This window comes from Mchenga conophoros, linkage group LG18 (genome assembly GCF_057382185.1).
Source record: "Mchenga conophoros isolate Kocher_MC1m ecotype Shallow Benthic linkage group LG18, M_conophoros_male_GT1.1, whole genome shotgun sequence".
Classification (NCBI taxonomy): Eukaryota; Metazoa; Chordata; class Actinopteri; order Cichliformes; family Cichlidae; genus Mchenga; species Mchenga conophoros.
Window position 1 is genome coordinate 6,489,721 of NC_140543.1, and position 25,171 is coordinate 6,514,891.

Below are 25,171 nucleotides of genomic sequence, written 5' to 3' on the forward strand. Positions count from 1 at the left end.
CTGTGTTTATTTCCATCTTTACATGAGAAACATCACCTGAACAGTGAGAGTGATAACTTCAGTTAAACAAAAGTACTTATATTGTGTGGTATACTATGATACTAACTTATTGTAAACATATACTGCTTAAGAGCAACACAGCAAATCAAAGAGTCACAACTATAAACATCCAATGATGAAACACACGTGATGCATTTAAAATTTAATTGTAAAATTCGAGGACACAAACCAGAAACAAAAGCAAAGAGTTAAAAGAAGACATTTGAAAATGAAAACAAGACGTCACTGAGCAACAACCTGACAGAACGAGAGACAACAGTTTACTATCAGAACTGAGGCTGATCATTAACAGGGAGCAGCAGGTAACAAGGTCATCAGCAGTGGAGGAAAGTATGGAAGTAATACTCAGCTTCATATTTGAAGATACTCGAGTATCTTAGCTGCAGGTCTGGAACAATTTACATACGAAGTCATATTAAAAACATGAAAAGCTCCAATAACTCCAAGTAGGAACAAAGACATTTAAAGTTATCAAATGATCCACAGAGATTATATAACCGTACAAAACACGAAAAGAAAATCTGGCATCAGAACTGTTTTAAATTTCCTCTCATCCATTTGTTTCTCTTTGCAAACCCACTGAAAATCTAACTCTACATAAAGCAGATCAAACCACTGAGACACAAATTAAATTGCTGCTTCCACTTGGATGCATCAGTTTCAGGACTCTAATAACATCATATATAAAAATATAGCAGATTCAGGCATTATTTTACTGCCGTGAGTAAATCTACTTTGTACTTTACTCTGTTTTACATAATAAGTCTAAACAGCATTTCCTAAACTCTTCAGCTACCAAAAAAACAAAACAAAGACTAAAAGGTCATAGGTGATGATGATGATGGTGTGGAGGAGGAGGTGAAATAAAAAGTCACTGTTGTCATAGAATACTGTGTCTCTAGATACTTGCAAGTCTTGAATACCACTTCTTATTCTTGAAATGTAACAATGATGATAAAAAGAAAAAAAATAATCTTGCAGGTCGTCTCATTTATGCTCCGAGCTCAATGAACTCTGCAGTGGCTCTGTGATATCCACTGAACCAAAGTCCAGCATAGAGCGGCTGATTGAATGCGGTCTGAACTCTGTGGAGGAGAGTCATGCTTTCAGAGACGCTGTAGAAAGCCAGGACACCTGCACTGTGATCCAGGTACACTCCGAGCCGGGACGTCCACGGGCCCGAGACGGCTGTTTTCACGCTGTTGTGTATGAATTTGTAGCTGCTGCTGCAATTACACTCCAGCGCCCAGGACTTGTCGTTGAATCCAAACGCGCACTCGTTCATGGACCCCTCTCTGCTGATATCTTTGTATGCCAGCGCCACTGTGACTCTCTTCCTGCACCACTCCACCTCCCAGTAACGACGGCCGGTCAGGCTCTGGTTACTCAGGACCTGCCTCCACCTAATGAATCTGTCCAGGTGAGTAGGATAAGACTGCTCCTCTCTCATTAATGTCGCTCTCCTGTTCCCCTCTGATAATGACAGCTGTGTGTTTACGGTGTTGGGATCCAGCGTGATTTGGAATGAATATTTTAAGAAGTCAGCTCTGGTCTTTGGCTCTGTTTGTGGGTTTACATCAACCACGGGTGAAACATCCACCCAGGTGTCCCTCAGGATGTCCTGTACTTTAGCTCTGAGCTTGGACACAGCTGCTGTCACCTCCCCAAAGAAGCTCAGAGGAAGGATTTTGGTTCTGGGTAACTCTGTAGGTGGATGAGTGAATGAAGGAAGGCGATGCAGAAACTGGTTGTGATCCTCTGTGTGTGAGAGCTCCTCCAGTTCAGCGTCTTTCCTTTTCAGGTCAGTGATCTCCTGCTCCAGCTCCTGCTGAAGCTCTTTGATTCGATTCTGTTCGGCTTTCTGCAGGGATCTGATCCGATACATCACATCAAAGCTTCTTTTTTTGATCTGCTGGGTGAGTTGATCAAAAACGCTCCTGCTCTCCTTCAGGGCTTTATCTGCAGAGAGATTGATTTTCTCCACCTCCAGCTTAAGCAGCTTCACGTCCTTTTGTCTGGTCTCGATTCTCTGCTTGATTTTTTGCCTGCTTGACCCCAGCTCGGTCTGACCGTCACCGTTCATTCCCACATTAAGTCCACTGTTCTTCAGCTCCTCCACCAACTCTTCTAACGTGGTGTTTGCTGCCAGGTCAGGCCGCGCTGTGAAGGACTTCCTGCACTTTGGGCAGCTGTAGGTGGCATTCCTGTCCTCCTTATCCCAGTGGGAATTAATGCAGTTGGTACAGTAGCTGTGACCACAGGAAACAGTCACCGGATCCTTTAACAAATCCAAACAGATCAAACAACAGGTCTTTTTATCCAGAAGGACGCCTTTCTCTGCCATTTCTCCCCGTAAGTGTGGACAGAAACACGTGTGTGCGCTCCGATTCAAACCAAACCCTCCTCCTCTGGTTTCTGTTTAGCCGCAGATCTGCGTTTGAATGGAACCTTTCAGCTCACGCAGTCACGCGCTGGTTACACCCATCCTCACACTTGTAGATCGGCGACGGGGAGAGCGTGAAGACGAGCATGCGCAGAGCATGCGCAGTTAGAGCGGGAACGGGTTGTCTTAAAGTGGCAGTTTCATTTGAAGATAAAATGAAAATAGAATTCACATCGTGAAAAGAGATGTTTAATTTATTTTTTACTGTAAAACTGAAATATTAAAAAAAAGGCTGACGGAGGAAGAGGAAAGACAAATGATTTTAAAGTTATAAAATCAGAATCATCTTTATTACCATGTATGTGCCAAAAACCTGTGACAAAGTTGGCCTGTCTGTCAGAACTCTGGCAGTTTTTCAGCCAACAGGCCCTTAGACGGGCAGCCCAATCATCAACGACCCCTCTCACATTCTTCACCCCGCATTTCAGCGGCTCCTCTCTGAGCGAAGCCTCCGCTGCATTTCCTGCAGGACCGAGAGGAGGAGAGCCACCCTGCTTTTTAACTCCAGCCGATAAGACGATTTCCCACACCAGAAACATAAACTACACTACACTCTTTTTGTGCTGCTGACACTTTACTCACGTTTAGTCACTCAGTTATTTATTCAGCTATTCAGTCACTTTAATTTTAAAACTGTGAATACTGTATATTCTGTGTATTTATTATCTCACTCTTATTGCCTGTATCTGCCCTGCCCTTATCTTCAACGCCATGCTGCTCTGTTGTATCTTAATTGCCCCTTGGGGATAAATAAAGTCTTTCTGATTCTGCGCACACATCCAAGGAAATGGGTTCTGTTTCTTTGCTTTTCAGTAAACTTATCAGAAAAAACGAACAGACAGCAACAACATGTATAACATATTTATGTGTACAAAGATACTGGAATAAATAATGGAGTAAATAAGGGATGGATAACTGGTTATTATGAATACAGAACTTGAGAATATAACTTGATGACATACATATATATCTGCTTAAGTGTTTGACCAGTAAGCATCCTGCCGGGGGTCTGGTAGTGGGGGCTGTGATGTCCTACAGGGCGACAGGTCTGTAGTCATTTAACTCAGTGACAGAGGGTTTTTTTTTTTTTTTTAGACCGCGATGATTGTGGAGTGCTTGAAGCAGGAGGGGACTTCACACAGGTCCAGGGATCTGCTGAAGATCTGTGTGATGATGGGAGCCAGCTGGTCAGCTCAGACTTTGGGGCAGGAGGGTGACTCACTGTCTGTTACCTGTGTTTTGTCTGCTGAAGAGTTACCTCACATCTTCTTCACAGTGTAGATGGTGAGTCAGTAAGGAGGGGTGGGTGGTGGTGGGAAGTGGTGTGTGATGTGGTTGGAGAGGGTGAGGGGTGTGAAGATGTGATCGTTAAACCTGCAGGAAAACATTCAGGTCTTTGACCAGTTGATTGTTCTCCCTGGTGTGGGGGGATGGTCTCCTGTGGTTGGTGATATCCTGCAGTCCTCTCCACATTGATGCAGGGTCGTTACCTGAAAACTTGGCGCAGAAACTGATGGAAGATGTTACAGCACCGGTGAGATCATCAGGTCTGTAGCTGTGGCCTCAAAAACACTCCAGTCTGTGCTGTCAAAGCACTAATGAATTTACATTGGTTGTTAAAGGGAAAGATTAAATATATGAAAAATAGAAAAACTGGAAATTCTGTTTATGTGACACTTTTAAAAGCATAGAGAAAATAAAGAGAGTACAAAATAAGCACATAAAGTGTACGTGTCCTCTTTAGGAACATGAAAGTGATCTTTTTGTCAGAACACACATTAACAAACTGTAGACCCACCAGATGAGACCCTGAAACTCCAATGATGCTGATGGATGTGGCCCTCTGACCTCACACACTAATTTGTTCATGAAGACAGAGGTGTGGTTATTTTTCACCACTGTTGTAGATGAAAGCTTTTTAAATGTTTATCATATTTTCTTGGTTAGAAAAGACCAGAGAATGACATAAAACACGAGTTCAAAATATGCTGCTGGAGGTCAAAGAGTCCTTAAGTCTCATGGGTGATAAATTTGAACAAGTCCTGGTTTTAAATTTGGAGTTTCATTATTATTATTTTGTGTCTGAGTCACTTTTTATGGAGGCTTCTGTCCAAAGTGAAATGTCTGAGGGCTGAAGCTCTTCTTCACCGCTTTTAGTCGGCATTAAACAAAAGTGCATCAGAGTCAACATCTGGTAAGAAATGAGACACAGCAGCTGATCGAATCATTTCATGTTGAGATCTTCAGACAAAATGATCATGAATACAAATAAATGACAGCAGCCTCCAGCTGCTCTGTCGTCACCATTACTGTTTCATGATGTAGTTGTTCTGCTGAAACTGACCTATTTTTCTCTTGTTATGAAGAGTAATACTGTGGTTTTAAATGTGGCCCATATGGTGCATTTACAAAGCTGTTGATTTTTTTTCGTTCAAGAGGAATAAAAGGCTTGGATCTGTAACTTTATTTAGCAAAGTTAGAGAGCCAAGCTAAATGAAAGAGTTTGACTCAGCCAGTCACATTTTTAACAGGTGCTATGAAAATGTTAACGTCAGGAATAAAGTGAAATTACAGGGACCAGAAAAGGTGTGGAAAAAAAGACGTGTATTATTGCAATCACCCCCAGAGAGGCGCTGTAGATGACAGACAACATATTAAGAGAGTCCACATAGTCATTTTATGAGATTTTTACTGTTCATGTTAAACCATGGTGTTTGCTGATACAGTGTTAGTCAATTATTTAGTTTGGAGTTTAATCTAACTAATGATGCTTTGATCCAGTTTACCAGGATCTATGACACAGTGCACTTTATGATAAAGGCTTTATTCAGCCTAAAAACATGGCAGAATGTAAAACATGTGGACAAACTGAGCTGAGGTGCTTTAACCTCCTCTACATCCCTGTTAGCAGGATGAAGGCGCCCTCTTGTGCATCACTTTCAGATTTCACTTGTTAACCTGCAGGAAGACAAAACGTAACTGAGCCTTCAGCAGCTTCAACATCATCAGTAAAGACAGATTTAAATATGTGTAATATCACACTGTGTCAGTTTGTTCACAGGAGTCACAACCTGTAACACTGATGCTGCATTCAAGGACCATTAAAAACATTTTAAAGGACTTAAGAACATGAAGAAAATGTGACTTGTTTCTCTGTAATGAAGCTGTTTTAGTGAAGAAAGTTGAAAGGTCACAGAGCGACTGCTGAATCTTCTGCTCTAAACATGAACTCTGAACTTTGTGATGCTTCAGGAGGAAAACTGCTTCAGTTATTCTCTCAGATTAGTTTCATATTTTCTGCATCAGATTTGAGTGAGATCCTGGAATGAAGACAGAAGAAAAGACTTTGTTCAAAGTTTGATTTATAGTCAAACCTTCCAGTTTATTCACACAATAAAACATCAACACAATATACGAATTCATTCATTAAAATCACAGTTTTTCCTCATTTGTTTGATGATTTTGACAAAAACAAACACACACACATGGTCTGCCATACTCATAAAGAGAAATGTCGACATTTTTCAATACAAATATTCCAGAAACATTTAGAGGATAGAGAAGTTTACATTTTCATGTGGAGAAATATTTTAGTAAATCAAAAATGATGATGAGCAGTGATAGCCTCCATAAACAGTCACAGGAAAGATCTCCTTTAAAAACTCAGAAACATCAAGAGAACAACTAGAAGATGTGGAGGTACCACCCATAATGTTTGAGTGACAGCTGATCTCTGTGCAGAAATGATGGAGAGAAAATAAAATGAAACTAAAATACAGATTTAAACCCACAATATGAAAGACTTCAGTCTATTTCACTTTAATCAACTCAGCAGTATCTTCACTATAGTAAACCAACAGTCCAGCATAGAGCGGCTGAGTGAATGTGGTCTGGACTCTGTGGAGGAGAGTCATGGTTTCAGAGACGCTGTAGAAGGACAAAATACCTGCTCTGTGATCCAGGTACACTCCTACTCTGGAGGAATGAGGACCTGAGACAGGAGTTTGGATGTTGTTGTACCAAAATGTAAAACTGTTGTTGTCACAATCTAATGACCAAGATTTGTCATTACATCCAAATACACACTCATTCACACTCCCTGTTCTGCTGATATTCTTGTATGCGACTGCTACATCAACTCTCCCTCTCCACTCCACCTCCCAGTAACAACGTCCAGTTAGACTCTCTCTACTCAGGACCTGTTTATACGAAGTAAATCTGTCTGGATGATCAGAATAATGTTTTTGTTTCATTAAGGTTGCTTTTCTGTTCCCCTCTGATAATAACAGCTCTTTGTATGCTGTGTTTGGATCCAGTGTGATTTCACATGAATATTTTAAGAATCCAGCTCTGGTCTTTGGCTCTGGTGGATCTGACAGTAAAACATCCACTTCAGTGACTGTCAGTGAGATGTTTGTCCATTCCTCTCTCAGAATGTCGTGTAGTTTATCTCTGACCTCTGACACAGCTGCTGTCACATCCTCAAAGTAGCTCAGAGGACGGATATTGATGCTGGATGAGTCTGTAGAATCACTGAGTGCTGACAGTGAGGGGTAGTTGTGTAGAAACTGGATGTGATCCTCTGTGTGTGAGAGCTGCTTCAGCTCAGCATCTTTCCTCTTCAGCTCAGTGATCTCCTGCTCCAGCTTCTCCTGAAGCTCTTTGACTCGACTCGCTTCAGCTTCCTGCTGGGATCTGATCTGCTGCTTCACATCAGAGCTTCTTTTCTGGATGAGATGGATCAGCTCAGTGAAGATCTTCTCACTGTGCTCCACTGTTTGATCAGCAGACTGATTGATGGCCTCCACCTCCTGTTGAAGCAGCTTCACATCTTTCTCTCTGTCCTGGATTCTCTGCTGGATGTTTTGTCGACTCACCTCCAGCTCTCTCTGCCTCTCAGTCCTTTCTGCTGCAGCTGAGACTGTGTCGTGGCCTTTATGTTCATCCACAGAGCAGAGATAACAGATACTCTGCTGATCAGTACGGCAGAACATCTTCATCACCTCATCATGACGAGAGCAGATGTTCTCCTGGAGCTTCTTGGAGGGCTCCACCAGCTTGTGTTTCTTTAATGGAGCCACATCATAATGACGCTGAAGGTGTTTCTCACAGTAAGATGCCAGACAGAATAAACAGGACTTGAATGCTTTCACTTTTCTTCCAGTGCAGACATCACAGGCCACATCTTCAGGTCCAGCATAGCAGTGATCAGCAGGAGCAGCTTGGAGTCCAGTCTTCTTCAGCTCCTCCACTAAATCTGCTAACATGGTGTTTTTCACCAGGACAGGCCTCGCTGTGAAAGTCCTCCGGCACTGAGGGCAGCTGTAGATTTTCCTGTTTTCCTCTCCATCCCAGTGGGTTTTAATACAGTTCATGCAGTAGCTGTGTCCACAAGGAATAGTCACCGGATCCTTCAGTAGATCCAAACAGACTGAACAGCAGAATTTTGTTTGATCCATTTGATTCATGTGCTGTGCCGTTTCACCGTCTCTCAGTGACTGTCCGACAGTTTGACTTTCTCTGAACAGAAACAACCTCTGTGCTCTGAAGGGAAACAGATCTCTGCTCTTGTTCACCTCCTACAGGAAATGAGGCTCACCAGCAACTGCATTTACACCATGTTGTTTAGACCCATCCTGATACAGACACATCTGTGAAGGGAGGCAACAACAAGTCATAAATGCTTATTTCATCAGTGCCAGGGTTTGTTATGTTTGATTTACAATATGCAGTTAAAACTGTGACCTAGCTAACCTTGTTAACTAGTAACTTAGCCTATACGAAATGCCTTGTGGCGATGATTTAAGTAAGGTAAAACTTTATTGGTATAGTACCTTTTGAGATAATAATAAAGCGCTCCATGATAACGCTGGTTACACCCTTGTGCACAGGTGTCAAAACTCCAGTCCTTGAGGTCCTGAAACTTTTACATGTGTCGCTGCTCCAACACACCTCAATAAAATTAGATTAATTAGCAAGAGCCCTGACTGCATACTGAGGTGACAATTCAGCCATTAGATTCATGTTATAGCAGCTCATGAATGAACGTGGCACAATATAAGCATTTTTATTGTTGAAGTACATTTTTTCCCAACACTTTCATTTATTTCAAACTAGAAAATGCATTTTCTGAAGAAACTGCAGTGTGAATGCTGATAACTGAACGTTTTGAGTTGAAATAATTGCTGAATGTTAAGTTAAAAATGTTGAGGTTTAGGGGTTCCCACCTCAGCATGTAGTCAAGACTCTTGCTAATGACCTACTCATTTTATTCAGGTGTGTTGCAGCAGGGACACATGTAAAAGTTTCAGGACTTTGACACCCCTGCCCTTGTGGATTAAACAGGATGAATTTGTTACACTCTTAACTCATCTAAACAAGGCATTTTGTAGAGGGTACAGCAGCCATGGCAGTTTTTCTTGAAACAACTAATCTCACGTGTTGACTTTTTCTCAAAATAAGCATGGGAACAACTGTCTACAATAAATCAAACATGTTTTACTCATTATGTAAGAATTATTATACAAATGACCAGTGCCAAGTGGGCTGCCACAAATGATGATTTTGATCGTCGACTAGTCACCGATTATTTTTGCGACTGATCAGACCATGCATCCATTGGACGCACAGCTTACTGCACTAGCATGACCCATCCTCCAAATCCGGGGAAAAGGACGACGCATTTGTCGGAGCCTTCGTCGCGTCGCTGTAACGCATTTGGCCTACAAATGCGGCCTCCGAAGGATGCCGCCCCTGAATTTGGACAGAGCTACGATGCCGGAGACTGCTTCTTCTTCTTTTGCCTTTAACGGCAGCTGGCATGCTTGAACATGCATTGCTGCCATCTTCTGTTTCAGTCCGTTATTACACTCTTAAATCCTACTGCTTATTCCTGTCTTTCAGGATCTTACAAAGCTTCAAACGACGCGTCGACTATTAAATTAGTGGTTTACGATTTTGATAAACGACGTAATAATGACTAGTCGACTAATCTTGGCAGCCCTAATGCCAAGTGTACTGTGGTGTAAAAAAGTCATTAACTGCATGCTTGCTTCACCTACTTAGCTTTAGTATTTTAATTTCTTAACTGGACATCCAAAGCTTTGCTCACTGCAGCTGTATTGCGCAGTTATGTTACACCCCTGAAAGCAGAGGGGAAATTAAGAGTGATTTTCAAGTGATTCTCTCATGCAGTAGTTTAATGCAATGAAAAATGAACATAAGTAATTCACATTGCGTACTGCTCAATGTCACACAGTGGAAGAAAGAGCTAATTAATAACCAAAAAATAACAATTGAGTGCTTACTATTTGTATCTGAACATGTTTCCGTACAAAATAGATAACAATAGAAACGTTTGTAGCTCCTGCCGTTAGCTTAATGGCCATTGTGCAACTGAGGCTCAAAACCGCGGTCTACCCACTAAAAATCTATAATAAAATGTTTCTGAAGCTCACAAAATAACGAAAGACTACCTATAAAATATCTCAACAACGTACAGAGTATAAAATATCATGTTTTGATCACCATTACCTTAAAACACGGAGGAAAGAATGACGAGGGTGATTTTGAGATGCTTCTCTTCTGCAGTAGTTTTGTAATGAGGAGAGAGCGCGCGAAAGCCCCCTGGTAGAGAAAGAAGCCATTACCAATCGATCCCAGAAAAGACTTACTAGCCGATTACTGATGTACAGATCGCAGTTCTCTTGAATCAAATGACAACCATTAATGCAACATGAAAAATAACCAATTTAAAACAATTTCGCAGTGTATTTACATTGTTTTCAGGCTTAAGAATTTGTATTAACTGAGTGCCTTTTTTTTTACTGTCAACTCTTTTAGTACAAAATCAACTTATGAATAACACCTGTATGGAGTCTTTTGGTACTGCTAAGGGGCTATAAGGGTAGTTTTCCACCCTGTCACAGTTACAGCAGCACTTTGTATCATCCACAGTCCTGAAAATTTTGGTGCATTGTTGTATTGTTTGGTTATATTTTTAAAAAATTTGAAAACGAAAAAACTTTTTGTTATTCGTGAATGTATTTTACTGTATTTATTACCAGTGCAAATAATTCAATTATTCATAATGGGCACTCCAGTTTACAAAAAACTTGAAGGAATTTAAAATTTAACAAATTATAGATAAAAAGATCAAAACTAGCCATTTAAATCCTGCCTCAGTTTTTGTAGCAAATCTTAAAAAGAATATTCAACATAAAAATGTAAACACATCTGCAGATATTTTCCTATAGCAGAACATCTTTATCACCTAATCATAACCGGACTTGAAGGCTTTCATTTTTCTCCCAATGCAGACATCACAGGCCACATCTTCAGGTCCAGCTTGGAGTCCAGTCTTCTTCAGCTCCTCCACTAAATCTGCTTACATGGTGTTTTCCATCAGGACATGTCTCGATGTGAAAGTCTGTCTGCACTGAGGGCAGCTATAGATTTTCTTCTCTTCATCCCAGAAGGGTTTTAATACTGTTCATGCAGTAGCTGTGTCCACAGGGAATAGTCACCGGATCCTTCAGTAGATCCAAACAGATCAAAATAGAATCTTATTTCGTCCATCTGATTTCCTTGCTGCACTATTTCACTTGTTTTTAGTGACTTTTGAACAAATAGCTGAGAGTACATTTTAATGTGCAGCCTCAGAAGGCGAACTCATGTTACATATGAAACAGGACATAAATAGGCATTATATCCGGATCTAAAACAAATTAAAACAAGGCTTTGAACACACTTCAGATCTGAAAAGGGAAAAAAAGTCATGCTGGATATCTGAGCTGATATGAACTGAGTACTATGTTAGGAACCAAAGGATTTCACATTGTATGATGGAAGTGAAAACTGAATTGAACTGAATCTCCACCCAGGTCTCAAAAACATAATGTCTGGTGAGGTTTTTCAGGGGGGGTTATGATTAAAATGCAACACCGCAACCTAGGGGAATTTCACCGCTATGAAATATAAAGATTGTAGTTTCAAACAAGCCAAACAAATGATAACGCAGGCTCGAATACACTATTGATGCAGACTGGTTTCAATATCAAAATACTTTTATTCAATATATTTGTTAAAAACAAACAAACAAATACAAATAAAACAGAAGTTAAAACAAGTGCGGCATGAATCAGTATAAAGGTTGACTGTGAAGTAAAACAACCAAATATTGAGCTGGACTTACCAGTAGCTGAGGACCATGGGGAGAAAAAAGGCACACGTACAAACCAACCACCTATATACACAAGGTGGTGTAAAACAAAAGGAATGTGGAAAACAACCCACTGGCATGAAGGCCCCACGGCTACTAGCTTATCCTACTTTTAAACCTGTAATAGGACACTTAGCACCAGGCTCATTGCTCACAGTCATACAAGAAGAACTACTAAAATCTACTCCAAGCATTTTAAAACATCACACATGCTTTTAAAACAAAGAAAATAAAAAATACACAAGTCAAATAGTAATTTACACTCCACAGGTGAATGATGGTTGTTATAACTGATCCTAGCACAAACACACTTTGTGCTAGAACACAATGCAGCATGGGGCCATCTGTGGCGACTGGAGCAAGTCAAACAGACAAATAGCAGATGTAAGCAGACACCAGCAAGACACACGTGAAGAGATCCTTCAAACCCAACGACGTAGGCAAAACAGAAATATAAGAATCAGAATTGTGTTTATTGGCCATGTATATGTGCGGTAGATGGTGACTCACAAGCACAGCAATGTAAATCACACACACACACACACACACACACACACACACACACACACACACACCAAATTAAGGATTGTACATTAACATATGTTATTGTGGAAACTGCTATCGGGACCATACTGAATTTAACCAGATAAATATTTGATATAGTGAGAGAAAGAGAGTAAATGACAAACAGACATTATAATTCATCATACACTGAGAGTAGCAGACTAATCAATAAAACACCTCTTCCAATTAATCTAATAATTCATTCAGCGTCCATCTGTTTGTTTTTTATGAGCTTTGTTTGATTTGATAAGTATCTGAGGTTGAGACCACAGGACTGTGAAATCGAATAAATATTATGCTGAACAGTCCAAAAGATTCAATAATCTTTTAATCTTTTGGAAATTTTCCCAATTCCTACTAATGAATGTTACCTTGTTTCAGGATACATAATACCTGCCGTTATCTAAAGACACATCTGCTTACCTGTATCATTTGCTTGTTTCTCCTTTTCTGTTTTTTTCTAAACCGAGGACCTGATGGCTTTGACCTTTTCTTGTCCATTTTTGTCCATCAGGAATTTTTCACTCCAGCATCAACACCTAATAGACCTACACCTTGTGGCCCCTAGAGACAAAGCAGCACGTACAAACTCCAAAACACGTACAAAACACAACGGAAGTGCTCCAGGATGCCAGGGGCAATGCTGAGCTTTGTACGTGATTTGTCTCTAGGGGCACCGTATATATTTATATGTAAACATATATAAATAAAACCACAATCTTTTTTACATTAGTAATTCCTTTTGTGCATAATTTCATATTTTTGTTGATAAGAAATTAATTAAAGCAACAAAACAACCTGAAGAGCCGGTTAGGAGCCAAAAGAGCCGGTTCTCTAAAAACAGCTGGAATTTCCATCACTAGCCCTGTGGTGTTCAGGTGTATAACGTGGTGTGGAGGTGTGTATGCAGCAGCACCGAGGTCCTCAGCTAATTTTAATTTCAAATATGTGTCTTGGGCGTAACTTTGTTTATGGCAGCCTGTGTGATTCATGCTGTATTCACCTTGCACGCTAAGGTGCTGGCCAATTAAATCATCATGAAGGCCGATGAACACCCGCCAGGCTGCATAAAGTATGATTAAAATCTGCTGCAGAACATAACTGTGAATTCTGACAGCCAATTTCACATGTTAGTGTTTCAGTCACTAAAGACTGGCAGTAAATGGAAATGTCAAATGATTCATTACAAGGAGCTGCCAACTTTAGAGGTTAATCGTGACAAATCTTTTCCTTCACTCAGGTTAGCTAGTAGATTGCGGCTCAAGCAGTGAACACATGTTATCTCTATTCGGACTTTCCCAAGTGTTCTTTATTTTTTGCTCTTGCTGTTTTCTTTTAAGCAGCTTTAATCTTGTCCCAGCTGTGGTTCAGGTGGTACAATTGGTACCAGTCACAGGGTCAGTGGATTGGTCCACAGTTTCCTCCAGTCCACATGCCAAAGTATCCTTGGACAAGACACTGAACCCCAAGTCCATCAGCGTGTGTGAATGTTGGCTAAAGCCCTCAGGCACAGATAGAAGTGCTGCATGAATGTGTGTGACTGGGTACATGAGACATGTAGCAGAAAGTGCTGTGAGTAGACAGGACCTATGCAAGTACGACATCATTTACAAACAACCAACACTTTTCATTTTCACTTTTTTTCACTTTCATTGTGTTTTTATTTTGCCAGGGTGCATGCCTTAATTTCTCTCATCCAGTGTTATGTTGAATTATTCATCATTCAGTCTTACGTGGAGTTCAGGTCCAGAGATCATAATTGAGGCCAAACGCCACTTTTAAGATATAGGGTATAAAACTTTATTTTTAAATAAAAAGGGCAGTGATGCTAAAGCAGCCTTTAGTTATGCTGCTATCTCCTTAAATCTAGTGTTGCTAGCTATTTCCCAGGCTAACTGCTGCTCAGTTCCCCAAAACAAACAACCACTGAAAAGTTAAAAATGTGCTCTGATGAAATGATCAGTTTGGCTGGACTCTCTGCTGTTGCAATAAAGTAATAATGTCTTAACATCCATCCATCCAGGGTTTCTGGAGATGAGAGGATTTAGAGGTTAGCAGTGAAATAGCTCGATAAAGGAGAATCCATGTTCTAGTATTTCTGAAACAAACAAACAAAAACATGGAAAACCATCTAAACTTTGTATGAAATGTAAGGAAAGTTGTGTCTGGTCATTTATTTGTTTGTTGTAAAAATGCTTCTTGACAACAAATCTTATGTCAGTTTAGCTAATATGACATAAGTAGTAGCAAATAATAAATAAATAATAACCTGTGGTATGCTTACACTTGATCTACATGCAACTATACAAACATGTCAGGATTATTATATTGACTGCTTGATCTACTGCAGTGACAACACTGAGGCCTCAAACCTGTCACGATCCTGGATCATTGACGCAGCGTTTTCAGTTTTCTTGTGTTTTGATGTCATTTTGTATTATGTCTCATGTTTAAGTCGTCTTTGGTTAAGTTGATTCTCTAGTGCCGAGGTTGTCCCTGTTTAGATTTGTATTAGTTAGTATTTCCCCCCTTGTGTCTTTGCCCTCTGTGTCTCCCTCTGTGTGGCTGTGATTGTCTTTGTTGTGAGTTCTTGCTTCCCTCATGTTTCCTTCTGTTGCTCTTCCTGTCATGTGATCCATGTTTCCCCAGTCATGTTCTCTGGGGCTGTGTCCAAATTCAAGGGTATCATGCTTCGAAGGACCCGACCTACCCGGTCCACATAAGGCGGGTCCTTCGAAGGCTGCTGTGAAATTGGACAGTCTTCTACTCTTCAGTAAAGTCTGCACTCACTTCTGTGTTTTTCCGGTCGCTAGCGCCAAAGCGTGACAACTTTAAAATGGACCCAGAAATGTCGCAATGACTGAATGATTGCTGGTCATTTGTGCACATTTACTATATTATATAAAATATGTAAACCAAATCTCTGTGAAACTTATAGAAGAACATTTTCTATTTCTGTTTATTTTCTATTATTCATTTGATCCTGTAACTTATTTGTGTGCATAGATGGCCCTGGAGTGTCCTCAGGGAGAGAGGGAATTAGGACAGGAAGCAAATCAATACAACACAACAACTCTTAGTAATTGCATTTATTAACTTGTGTTCTTAAGGATTATCTTCTTGATATCACACATACATACTTTGTATTTTTAAGATATCCCATTTCCTTCTGGCCTGCAGGGGGTGACTTTCCCCTGCAGGCTCATCTTCTCCAGAATTGTCCTGATCACACACAACAAATAAGAGACGAGAGAAAATTGTACAACCACCAGATGGTGAAAGAGTCCCACTGCATCTTTAAGCCATGAAGGATGTGTCTTGATGTTTGCTTGTGATAAATCTGCTTTATGTGAGTCTTTTTCAGAGAGTAACAGTAATATGTCTGATTATATGTCTTTAATCAGTAAAGTCTCGCTTTGCTAGAAATAAATAAATAAATAATAAAATTGTAAACATGCAGCTGTATGTTAGAAGTCAAAGGGTCCTTAAGTCTTCTGTAAATTGACGGGGATCAAATGAAGGACACAAGTATCTGTTCTTACTCTAATAAATGCTGCTTTAATATCCAACAGACTATTTTCCTTCCTCATCAGCAGTAAACAGCTCGACTGCGTCTGTGCATTTGTGTCCTCCATACTTGTTTCCACAGACATCTCAGGCTTGATGCCACGATGCAGTGTAGAAACCTGACAACCCTCTGACTCATGTTCAAATGTTCAAGGACATTTCTCAGGATCATGTATGACCCCTTTTTGACATTTGGACTTTCATTAATAATATTTGTGTTTCTGAGTCATTTTTGTGGAGACTTCTGTCCAACGTAGTGTCCAAATGAAGCCTGAAGCTTTTCTTCACCCTCTTGTCAGATGGTCAGCAACAAAACTCTGTTCCAACCAATGTCTGATAAGAGATGAGACACAGCAGCTGAGCAAATGATCATTTCATGCTGAAGACATCCTCAGACAAAATTAAATACATACATAAACACAGCCTGGTGCCAATAACACAGCTAATGACACTGCTGTATCACTGGCTTTACTGATTAAAGACCATATCTGAAGGAAATCTTTGAACACAACAGAAAGTGACCTTTTAAACCTGCGACACTGATGCTGCATTCAAGGACGATTAAAAACATCTGAAAGGACTTAAGAACATCAAGAAAATGTGACTTGTTTCTCTGTAATGAAGCTGTTTTAGTGAAGAAAGTTGAAAGGTCACAGAGCGACTGCTGAATCTTCTGCTCTAAACATGAACTCTGAACTTTGTGATGCTTCAGGAGGAAAACTGCTTCAGTTATTCTCTCAGATTAGTTTCATATTTTCTGCATCAGATTTGAGTGAGATCCTGCAATGAAGACAGAAGAAAAGACTTTGTTCAAAGTTTGATTTATAGTCAAACCTTCCAGTTTATTCACACAATAAAACATCAACACAATATATGAATTCATTCATTAAAATCACAGTTTTTCCTCATTTGTTTGATGATTTTGACAAAAACAAACACAAACACACACACATGGTCTGCCATACTCATAAAGAGAAATGTCGACATTTTTCAATACAAATATTCCAGAAACATTTAGAGGATAGAGAAGTTTACATTTTCATGTGGAGAAATATTTTAGTAAATCAAAATGATGATGAGCAGTGATAGCCTCCATAAACAGTCACAGGAAAGATCTCCTTTAAAAACTGAGAAACATCAAGAGAACAACTAGAAGATGTGGAGGTACCACCCATAATGTTTGACTGACAGCTGATCTCTGTGCAGAAATGATGGAGAGAAACTAAAATGAAACTAAAACACAGATTTAAACCCACAATATGAAAGACTTCAGTCTATTTGAGCTTAATCAACTCAGCAGTGGCTCCATAATAATAAGGCGACAGTCCAGCATAGAGCGGCTGAGTGAATGTGGTCTGGACTCTGTGGAGGAGAGTCATGGTTTCAGAGACGCTGTAGAAGGACAAAATACCTGCTCTGTGATCCAGGTACACTCCTACTCTGGAGGACTGAGGACCTGAGACAGGAGTTTGGATGTTGTTGTACCAAAATGTATAACTGTTGTTGTTACAATCTAATGACCAAGATTTGTCATTACATCCAAATTTACATTCATTACCCTCTCCTTTTCTGCTGATATTCTTGTATGCGACTGCTACATCAACTCCTTCCCCTCTCCACTCCACCTCCCAGTAACAACGTCCAGTCAGACTCTCTCTACTCAGGACCTGCCACCATCTAGTGAATCTGTCTGGATGATCAGAATAAGACTGTTGTTGTTTCATTACTGTTGCTTTTCTGTTCCCCTCTGATAATAACAGATGTGTGTTTGCTGTGTTTGGATCCAGTGTGATTTCACATGAATATTTTAAGAATCCAGCTCTGGTCTTTGGCTCTGCTGGTGGATCTGACAGTAAAACATCCACTTCAGTGACTGTCAGTGAGATGTTTGTCCATTGTTCTCTCAGAATGTCCTGTAGTTTATCTCTGACCTCTGACACAGCTGCTGTCACATCCTCAAAGTAGCTCAGAGGACGGATATTGATGCTGGGTGAGTCTGTAGACTCACTGAGTGCTGACAGTGAGGGGTAGTTGTGTAGAAACTGGATGTGATCCTCTGTGTGTGAGAGCTGCTTCAGCTCAGCATCTTTCCTCTTCAGCTCAGTGATCTCCTGCTCCAGCTTCTCCTGAAGCTCTTTGACTCGACTCACTTCAGTTTCCTGCTGGGATCTGATCTGCTGCTTCACATCAGAGCTTCTTTTCTGGATGAGATGGATCAGCTCAGTGAAGATCTTCTCACTGTGCTCCACTGTTTGATCAGCAGACTGATTGATGGCCTCCACCTCCTGTTGAAGCAGCTTCACATCTTTCTCTCTGTCCTGGATTCTCTGCTGGATGTTTTGTCGACTCACCTCCAGCTCTCTCTGCCTCTCAGTCCTTTCTGCTGCAGCTGAGACTGTGTCGTGGCCTTTATGTTCATCCACAGAGCAGAGATAACAGATACTCTGCTGATCAGTACGGCAGAACATCTTCATCACCTCATCATGACGAGAGCAGATGTTCTCCTGGAGCTTCTTGGAGGGCTCCACCAGCTTGTGTTTCTTGAATGAAACTGCAACAATATTATGAGTCTGAAGGTGTTTCTCACAGTAAGATGCCAGACAGAATAAACAGGACTTGAAGGCTTTCATTTTTCTTCCAGTGCAGACATCACAGGCCACATCTTCAGGTCCAGCATAGCAGTGATCAGCAGGAGCAGCTTGGAGTCCAATCTTCTTCAGCTCCTCCACTAAATCTGCTAACATGGTGTTTTTCATCAGGACAGGCCTCGCTGTGAAAGTCTGTCTGCACTGAGGGCAGCTGTAGATTTTCTTCTCTTCCTCTTCATCCCAGAAGTTTTTAATACAGTTCATGCAGTAGCTATGTCCGCAGGGAATAGTCACCGGATCCTTCAGTAGATCCAAACAGACTGAACAGCAGAATTTTGTTTGATCCATTTGATTCATGTGCTGTGCCGTTTCACCGTCTCTCAGTGACTGTCAGACAGTTTCACTTCCTCTGAACAGAAACAACCTCTGTGCTCTGAAGGGAAACAGATCTCTGCTCTTGTTCACCTCCTACAGGAAATGAGGCTCACCAGCAACTGCATTTACACCATGTTGTTTAGACCCATCCTGATACAGACACATCTGTGAAGGGAGGCACTAAAGAAATATTCTTACAGAGCGACCAAGAGCCAATCACATGATGCAGGGTGTGGTATGTTTGGTTACAGCATGCAGTAACAAGTCTGACCCAGTTAAACTTTAACAATTCATTTCTTCATGGTGCAAATATATAGTAGACTCAGGAGTTTAACTCAGTTTTCTTGGCCTTTGTTTATCGTTTCATTTAAAATCTTAATGGGTAAAGATCATCATAATTACATATGAAATTATATGTACAAATTATATGTTCCATTACACTATTAACAGCACAGATTATACAGCAAACATCAGATTCATGGATGGAGCCAGAGGCTAAATGACTGTTCAGCCCTCTTTAGGAAACGATCTTCATATGACGACAAACACGACAACAATCAGCTGTCAAACTGTACAGAAGTTCACAGTAATGTAAAAGAAGTTATATCACTTTATTTTTAAACGTACGCACTCAGGGTCAGGACTGAAGACACTGATCGAGAAAATACTCTAAATATAAATATTCACCTAAACATTCAAAATTATTCAATTGCATAAAATGAAATATGAACTCTTTACAATACTGGCTTCTGATTGGTTGAAAAAGCAGGTGCTGAACTTCAGAAGAGCTAAAGCTGCAAAACTGTGTAAACCCAGAGTGGATGCTGCCCTCTGACCTTTCAGAAGTACGATCTTTTTATGACACAGAGGCAGAGTTATTATTCATCACTTTAAAGATGATATTCGTTACATGTTCTTCACTCGTTGTCTAGTAAAGTCCAGAGAATGAGACACATGATTTCAAAACATACAGCTGCATGTTAGAGATCACAGAGTTCTTCAGTCTTATGAGAACTCATGGAGACTAAATGTCAGACACATCAACAGTAAATGTCGTTCCTCCCCCCGTCAGTTTGTGTCCTCCACACTTGTTTACACAAACATCTGAGGTTTGAACAGTGTGCAAAACCACATGTTACAAAGCTGCTGAGCTACTGAATACTGGAATATTTCATTCAATATCACCATCTGACCAAAGGACAAACACAGAGAGGATTAGAGCGCCAAACTTTGTTTCAAACTGTTTCAGATTTTAGAGGCAAAAAGCAGAATTTCTACCTGGACAAAGAAATCAAAGCAGGAGAAAAACCAGCTTTTTACATTTATTCAAAGGCATTATGTGAATGTACTCTGAGCCACAGCCTCCTAAAGTAAATACATTTGATCATCTAAACCAGACAGAGTCATGTTTTCAGCAGTGTCTGTGTCCTCCATATAGACCATGCCATGGTCCACCTAGGGTGAGCAGGTGTCTGACTTTATGTGGGACTACACAGCGCTCAGTCCTTGTTTGCCTGTGCCACACACACATTGAGCCAATGTCCAGTTTTTTTATTGACTCTAGTTTCTGTCGATCGGTAGGCCCACAAAAAAACCCTGTACAGGAAGTAGATTTCATCTCTCTGATAAAAGGAGTTCTAATCCCTGATCCTATGAGTCTGACCCAGTAGATAATATTGATATGATCACATTTATGCCTTTGTTGTTTCACAAAGGGTTAAAAACATTCACAGGTTGGACTGTGGTTCTCCTTTTAGCGTCTCTGCTGGAATTTTAACTGTGAACCTCTTAGATCCAAACTTCTGAACTGCTCATCTCACAGAGGACAAAAGGGAAGAACCCCGAATCTCTTCTTCACCTCACTTTTATACCTGCTCACCCTTTCTCCCCCCTTCCCTCACTGGACGTCACATCTTCACACTTGGGCCAATCAGGTTGTTGACATTTGATCATCTGATGTCCACCCACACCTCATCTCTCTCTCTCTCTCTGACTCACAAGATTTAACACAAAGTTTAAACTTTAAAATCACTTCATTACATTTTCTTTGTTATTCTTAACACAGAAAATTCACATTCAAAAACTTAACACAGAATAAAACAGAGTAGCCAGTAGTGGGACATGGTTCCAGCAACTCTGATGGTGACGGCCCGTTTGAAGCTGAAGCTCCGGCACGTGTGTCAAAAAATCAACACACTGCTTCAGAAACGCTGTGCTGAGGCTTGGTTTGACTGAACAGAGTCACGTGATCAATGACGTCTGAAGCTTCATTCAGCACGTCACTGCTTCAGTACCTGATTCAAAGATTTATAAGGAATTGAACCATTGGTGGGATTTGTGCCGTGTTTTGGTGATTTTGTGTGAGCGAATCAGTGTGTGACATAATTATAGACATGGAGCCAGGAAGAGAGGACGCTCTGCCTGTTCCTGAATAAAAACCAGTTCATCAGCATTTCTGCTCCCAGGTCTAAAATGTACATAAGAAATATGATGTACACATAATTATAATGATATAACTTATAGTATATTATATATAAACGTACCAGTCTGCTGGTTAATTACATAATCAGGTGGAGGCAGTGACCTCACAACCTCCTATAAGCTTTAAGTTAAGGTTACTTTATTTATACCCACAGGTAAATTTGCTTTACAGAACAATGATAGCATTTGGCCTCCCTTCACAAACACACACACCTAATGAAACCTGACAAAACACATATTTTAATTAAACAAAGTGAATCAAATCAAAAACAATTCTTATTGAGTTCAGTGACAGCAGCAGGGACAAAGCTGTTTTTATAATGCTTTGTCCTGCATCTTGGAACTAGAAACCTCCGTCCTGAAGAAAGAAGCTAAATCCACCCCGTAGAGGATGGGAACCATTTTTAAGGATTGATTAAGCATCTGTGGTACCTGTTTAGAGTACAGGGAGTCTAAACAGGCCTGTGACTCATCTATCAGACGACTGGACCATCTCACTCACTAATTCAGTCAATTTTTCTCTGTGACAGAGGTCTGACTGAACCATGCCACCAAACAAAAAGATAAAACAGACTCAATAAAAGAACAAGAAAACAAAGTTCAAATCTTTCGCTCAATGTGGAAATGAGCAAGTTTCCTGAGGCAGTAAAGGCACTGGTGACCCTTTTTACAGACCGATTTGCAATAAAAGTTCAGTTTTTCATTGATTATGGTCCCAAGATATTTATATGATTGCACTTGCTCTATTTTCTGACCTTTAATTAAAGTGACTCTGTGCCCATTTAGTTGCTTCCTAAAATCAATAACCCTATCTTTTGTTTTAGATATGTTCAATTGGAGATAAGACTCCTCCCACCACTGAACAAAGCCATCAATGATTGGACTATGGTGAGTTTCACCCTCTTTCAGTAAGCTGACAATAACAAAGTCATCTGTAAATTTAATGATGGCCCTGTTTTCATATCTGCTCTGACACGTGTTTGTAAAGAGAATGAATAATAAGGGCGATAAGAGACCCTGGAGGAGAAGCTGTGGAGGAGAACACTGGGTCAGACAGAACCCCATTTATTCTCACTCTTTGTGACCTGTCAGTTAAAAGATCTAAAATCCAGCAAACCAGGTTTTTCCTGATTTCAAACTCTTCTAAAAGTCTTTTCATTAAAATATGGGGCTGTATTGTATTAAAAGCAGAAGAAAAATCAATGAAAAGAAGTCTTGCAAAAGTCCCTTTACTCTCTACATGTTTAAGAATCAGATTTAGTCCAAAGCGCGTCCTGCACTCCTCTGTTGGGCCTGCACGCAAATTGCATTGGATCCAGCTGATATTCAATCTCTTCCATAATCACATTTCTGAGGATTTTTTCAAAGACTTTCATGACAACTCAGGTGAGGCAACAGGCCTGAAGTCATTCAGGATGTTTGGACGACTAGATTTAGGGACATGAACGACGACAGCTTCCTTCCAAAGCGAGGGCACATTTTGTATTTGAAAGGATTTATTGAAAATAAGCTGAAATTTAGGACTGAGCTCTTTAGCACAAGATTTAATTAGGCGGCACTAATGTTATCAGGGCCCTGGCTCTTGTTCACATTAACTGTATGAAAGGCCTTTTGGACATCGCTGAGTTCAGTGATGAAGTGTTGAGTATCTTTCAGTTTCTGTTTCAGTTCAGAAGAACTAAAACGAGCATCAAGCATATTCAAATCTCTGTCTGGCTTAAAACCGTCTACAATGATCTGACTGCTGCTCTGGGGATTTTGAAACCCTGATATGGTTTTCATACAAGTCCAGGCAGACTCAAAACGTTTTGCAGCAAATTTTCTTTCAAGAAGGTTTTTGTAGATCTGTTTTGCTTTCAAGAGCTCGATTTTCAAGTCTTTGGTGACTGCCTGAAAGTCAGGAACAGCCCCCTCTTTTAAAGCCTGTCTCTTTTTCCTTGAACAGGATTTGATGCATTTGGTGACCCATGGCTTATTGTTAGGGTACACTTTAGCATGCTTAAGGGGTATAATCATGTCTTTACAAAACCTGCATATGAGCTAACATCCACCAAAGCATCAAGACTGAATAAAAACTTCCCAATCTGTAAATTGAAAACATTCCTGCAAGGTAAGCACAGATTCTTCTGACCACATGATTGATTGATGATAACATAATTTTTTCACCCCCCCAAAAATTCACGTTCAAAGCAATGGCTGGCTGACTTCCTCTGAACAGAAACTACCTCTGTGCTCTGAAGGGAAACAGATCTCTGCTCTTGTTCACCTTTAGACCCATCCTGATACAGACACATCTGTGAAGGGAGAAATATTCTTACAGAGCGACCAAGAACCAATCACATGATGCAGGGTGCGGTATGTGTGATTACATCATGCAGTAACAAGTCTGACACAGTTAAAGTTTAATAGTTTATCTTTACTTGGTACTTTGAAATGTGACAGTCAACACTCAGTGAGTTCATTTTATATTTCAAAAAGTTCAGCAAAGTTTAGGATGCTGTGATGAATAAAAATAAATCAAACTTTATATTTTGACATTTTCTAATCTTAGTTCATTCTCACACTTACAGAATGATGCATGGGAACAACTGACTCCACTAAATCAAACCTATGTTCAAATGAGATTATGATCATTAAATAGTAACAAATATTTAAATTTAGCAACAACAAATGCAGATCAGTCCACAGTGTTTACAAAAACAAACAAACAAACAAACAAACATTACTTTGTAGTCTTTCCTGTGCGCACAGTCACAGTGGAGTTTAAATGAAAACATCAAGATGTGCTTGAAATGAAAACTTTCAAGTTTAATTCAAGGTTTTAGTAAAATTTTGCCTGAACTGTTTAGTAATTTTTCACAAAGTGTCCATGTCAGTAATTCATTCAAATGTATTTTGGTCTTAAACTGATCCAGTAAATGTAACTTTTTCTCACCTACTTAATCGAGTATTTTAGTTGTTTAACTGTCATTATAACTAAACTGAACATCCAAAGCTTTTCTCACTGCAGTTTTGTTGTGCAGTTATAGCAGCACTTTGAATCATCCACAGTTTTATAGAACTGTCTGTTGAATTGTTGTTTTGCTTGGTGCGATGGTTCATTTATTTAAATATTGATGATAATTTGATATATTTGATTATTTATTACTGGTGCAAACAATTCATTTCTTCATGGTGCAAATATATAGTAGACTCAGGAGTTTAACTCAGTTTTCTTGGCCTTTGTTTATCGTTCATTTAAAATCTTAATGGGTAAAGATCATCATAATTACATATGAAATTATATGTACAAATTATATGTTCCATTACACTATTAACAGCACAGATTATACAGCAAAGATCAGATTCATGGATGGAGCCAGAGGCTAAATGACTGTTCAGTCCTCTTTAGGAAACGATCTTCATATGACGACAAACACGACAACAATCAGCTGTCAAACTGTACAAGAAGTTCACAGTAATGTAAAAGAAGTTATATCACTTTATTTTTAAACGTACGCACTCAGGGTCAGGACTGAAGACACTGATCGAGAAAATACTCTAAATATAAATATTCACCTAAACATTCAAAATTATTCAATTGCATGAAAAGAAATATGAACTCTCTACAATACTGGCTTCTGATTGGTTGAAAAAGATGGTGCTGAACTTCAGAAGAGCTAAACCGAATGAATGAACTCACTGAGTGTTGACTGTCACATTTCAAAGTACCAAGTAAAGATAAACTATTAAACTTTAACTGGGTCAGACTTGTTACTGCATGATGTAATCACACATACCACACCCTGCATCTTGTGATTGGCTCTTGGTCGCTCTGTAAGAATATATCTCCCTTCACAGATGTGTCTGTATCAGGATGGGTCTAAAGGTGAA

General features: G+C 39.9%; 3 protein-coding genes across 4 annotated transcripts; all 3 read right to left on the minus strand.

Annotated features, from left to right (window-relative positions):
- Window positions 1–2,553, minus strand: LOC146553090 (tripartite motif-containing protein 16-like). Its single transcript, XM_085253533.1, has one exon. It carries the CDS (start codon window positions 2,402–2,404, stop codon window positions 1,052–1,054), a length of 1,353 nt encoding a protein of 450 aa, XP_085109659.1. The 5' UTR covers window positions 2,405–2,553; the 3' UTR covers window positions 1–1,051.
- Window positions 2,554–5,848: 3,295 nt separating this feature from the next.
- LOC146553091 (tripartite motif-containing protein 16-like) lies at window positions 5,849–10,316 on the minus strand. 2 transcript variants are annotated; one of them, XM_085253531.1, is made up of 2 exons: window positions 10,037–10,316; window positions 5,849–8,154 (listed from the first exon to the last, which is right to left on the minus strand). In XM_085253531.1, the coding sequence occupies exon 2, from the start codon at window positions 7,969–7,971 to the stop codon at window positions 6,313–6,315; it is 1,659 nt and encodes a 552-aa protein (XP_085109657.1). In that variant the 5' UTR covers window positions 7,972–8,154; window positions 10,037–10,316; the 3' UTR covers window positions 5,849–6,312. The 2 variants fall into 2 exon arrangements, with proteins under 2 accessions (XP_085109657.1, XP_085109658.1); XM_085253532.1 differs by lacking the exon at window positions 10,037–10,316 and having other exon boundaries at window positions 5,849–6,478; window positions 7,180–9,010.
- Window positions 10,317–16,659: 6,343 nt separating this feature from the next.
- LOC146553092 (tripartite motif-containing protein 16-like) lies at window positions 16,660–18,986 on the minus strand. Its single transcript, XM_085254887.1, has one exon. The coding sequence runs from the start codon at window positions 18,797–18,799 to the stop codon at window positions 17,129–17,131; it is 1,671 nt and encodes a 556-aa protein (XP_085111013.1). The 5' UTR covers window positions 18,800–18,986; the 3' UTR covers window positions 16,660–17,128.
- Between the last annotated feature and the right edge of the window lie 6,185 nt (window positions 18,987–25,171).

What these genes read in the sequence shown, in the direction of transcription:
- LOC146553090 (XM_085253533.1), bottom strand. Translation starts at nt 2,404, where the DNA reads ATGGCAGAGAAAGGCGTCCTTCTGGATAAAAAGACCTGTTGTTTGATC.
- LOC146553091 (XM_085253531.1), bottom strand. Translation starts at nt 7,971, where the DNA reads ATGAATCAAATGGATCAAACAAAATTCTGCTGTTCAGTCTGTTTGGAT.
- LOC146553092 (XM_085254887.1), bottom strand. Translation starts at nt 18,799, where the DNA reads ATGAATCAAATGGATCAAACAAAATTCTGCTGTTCAGTCTGTTTGGAT.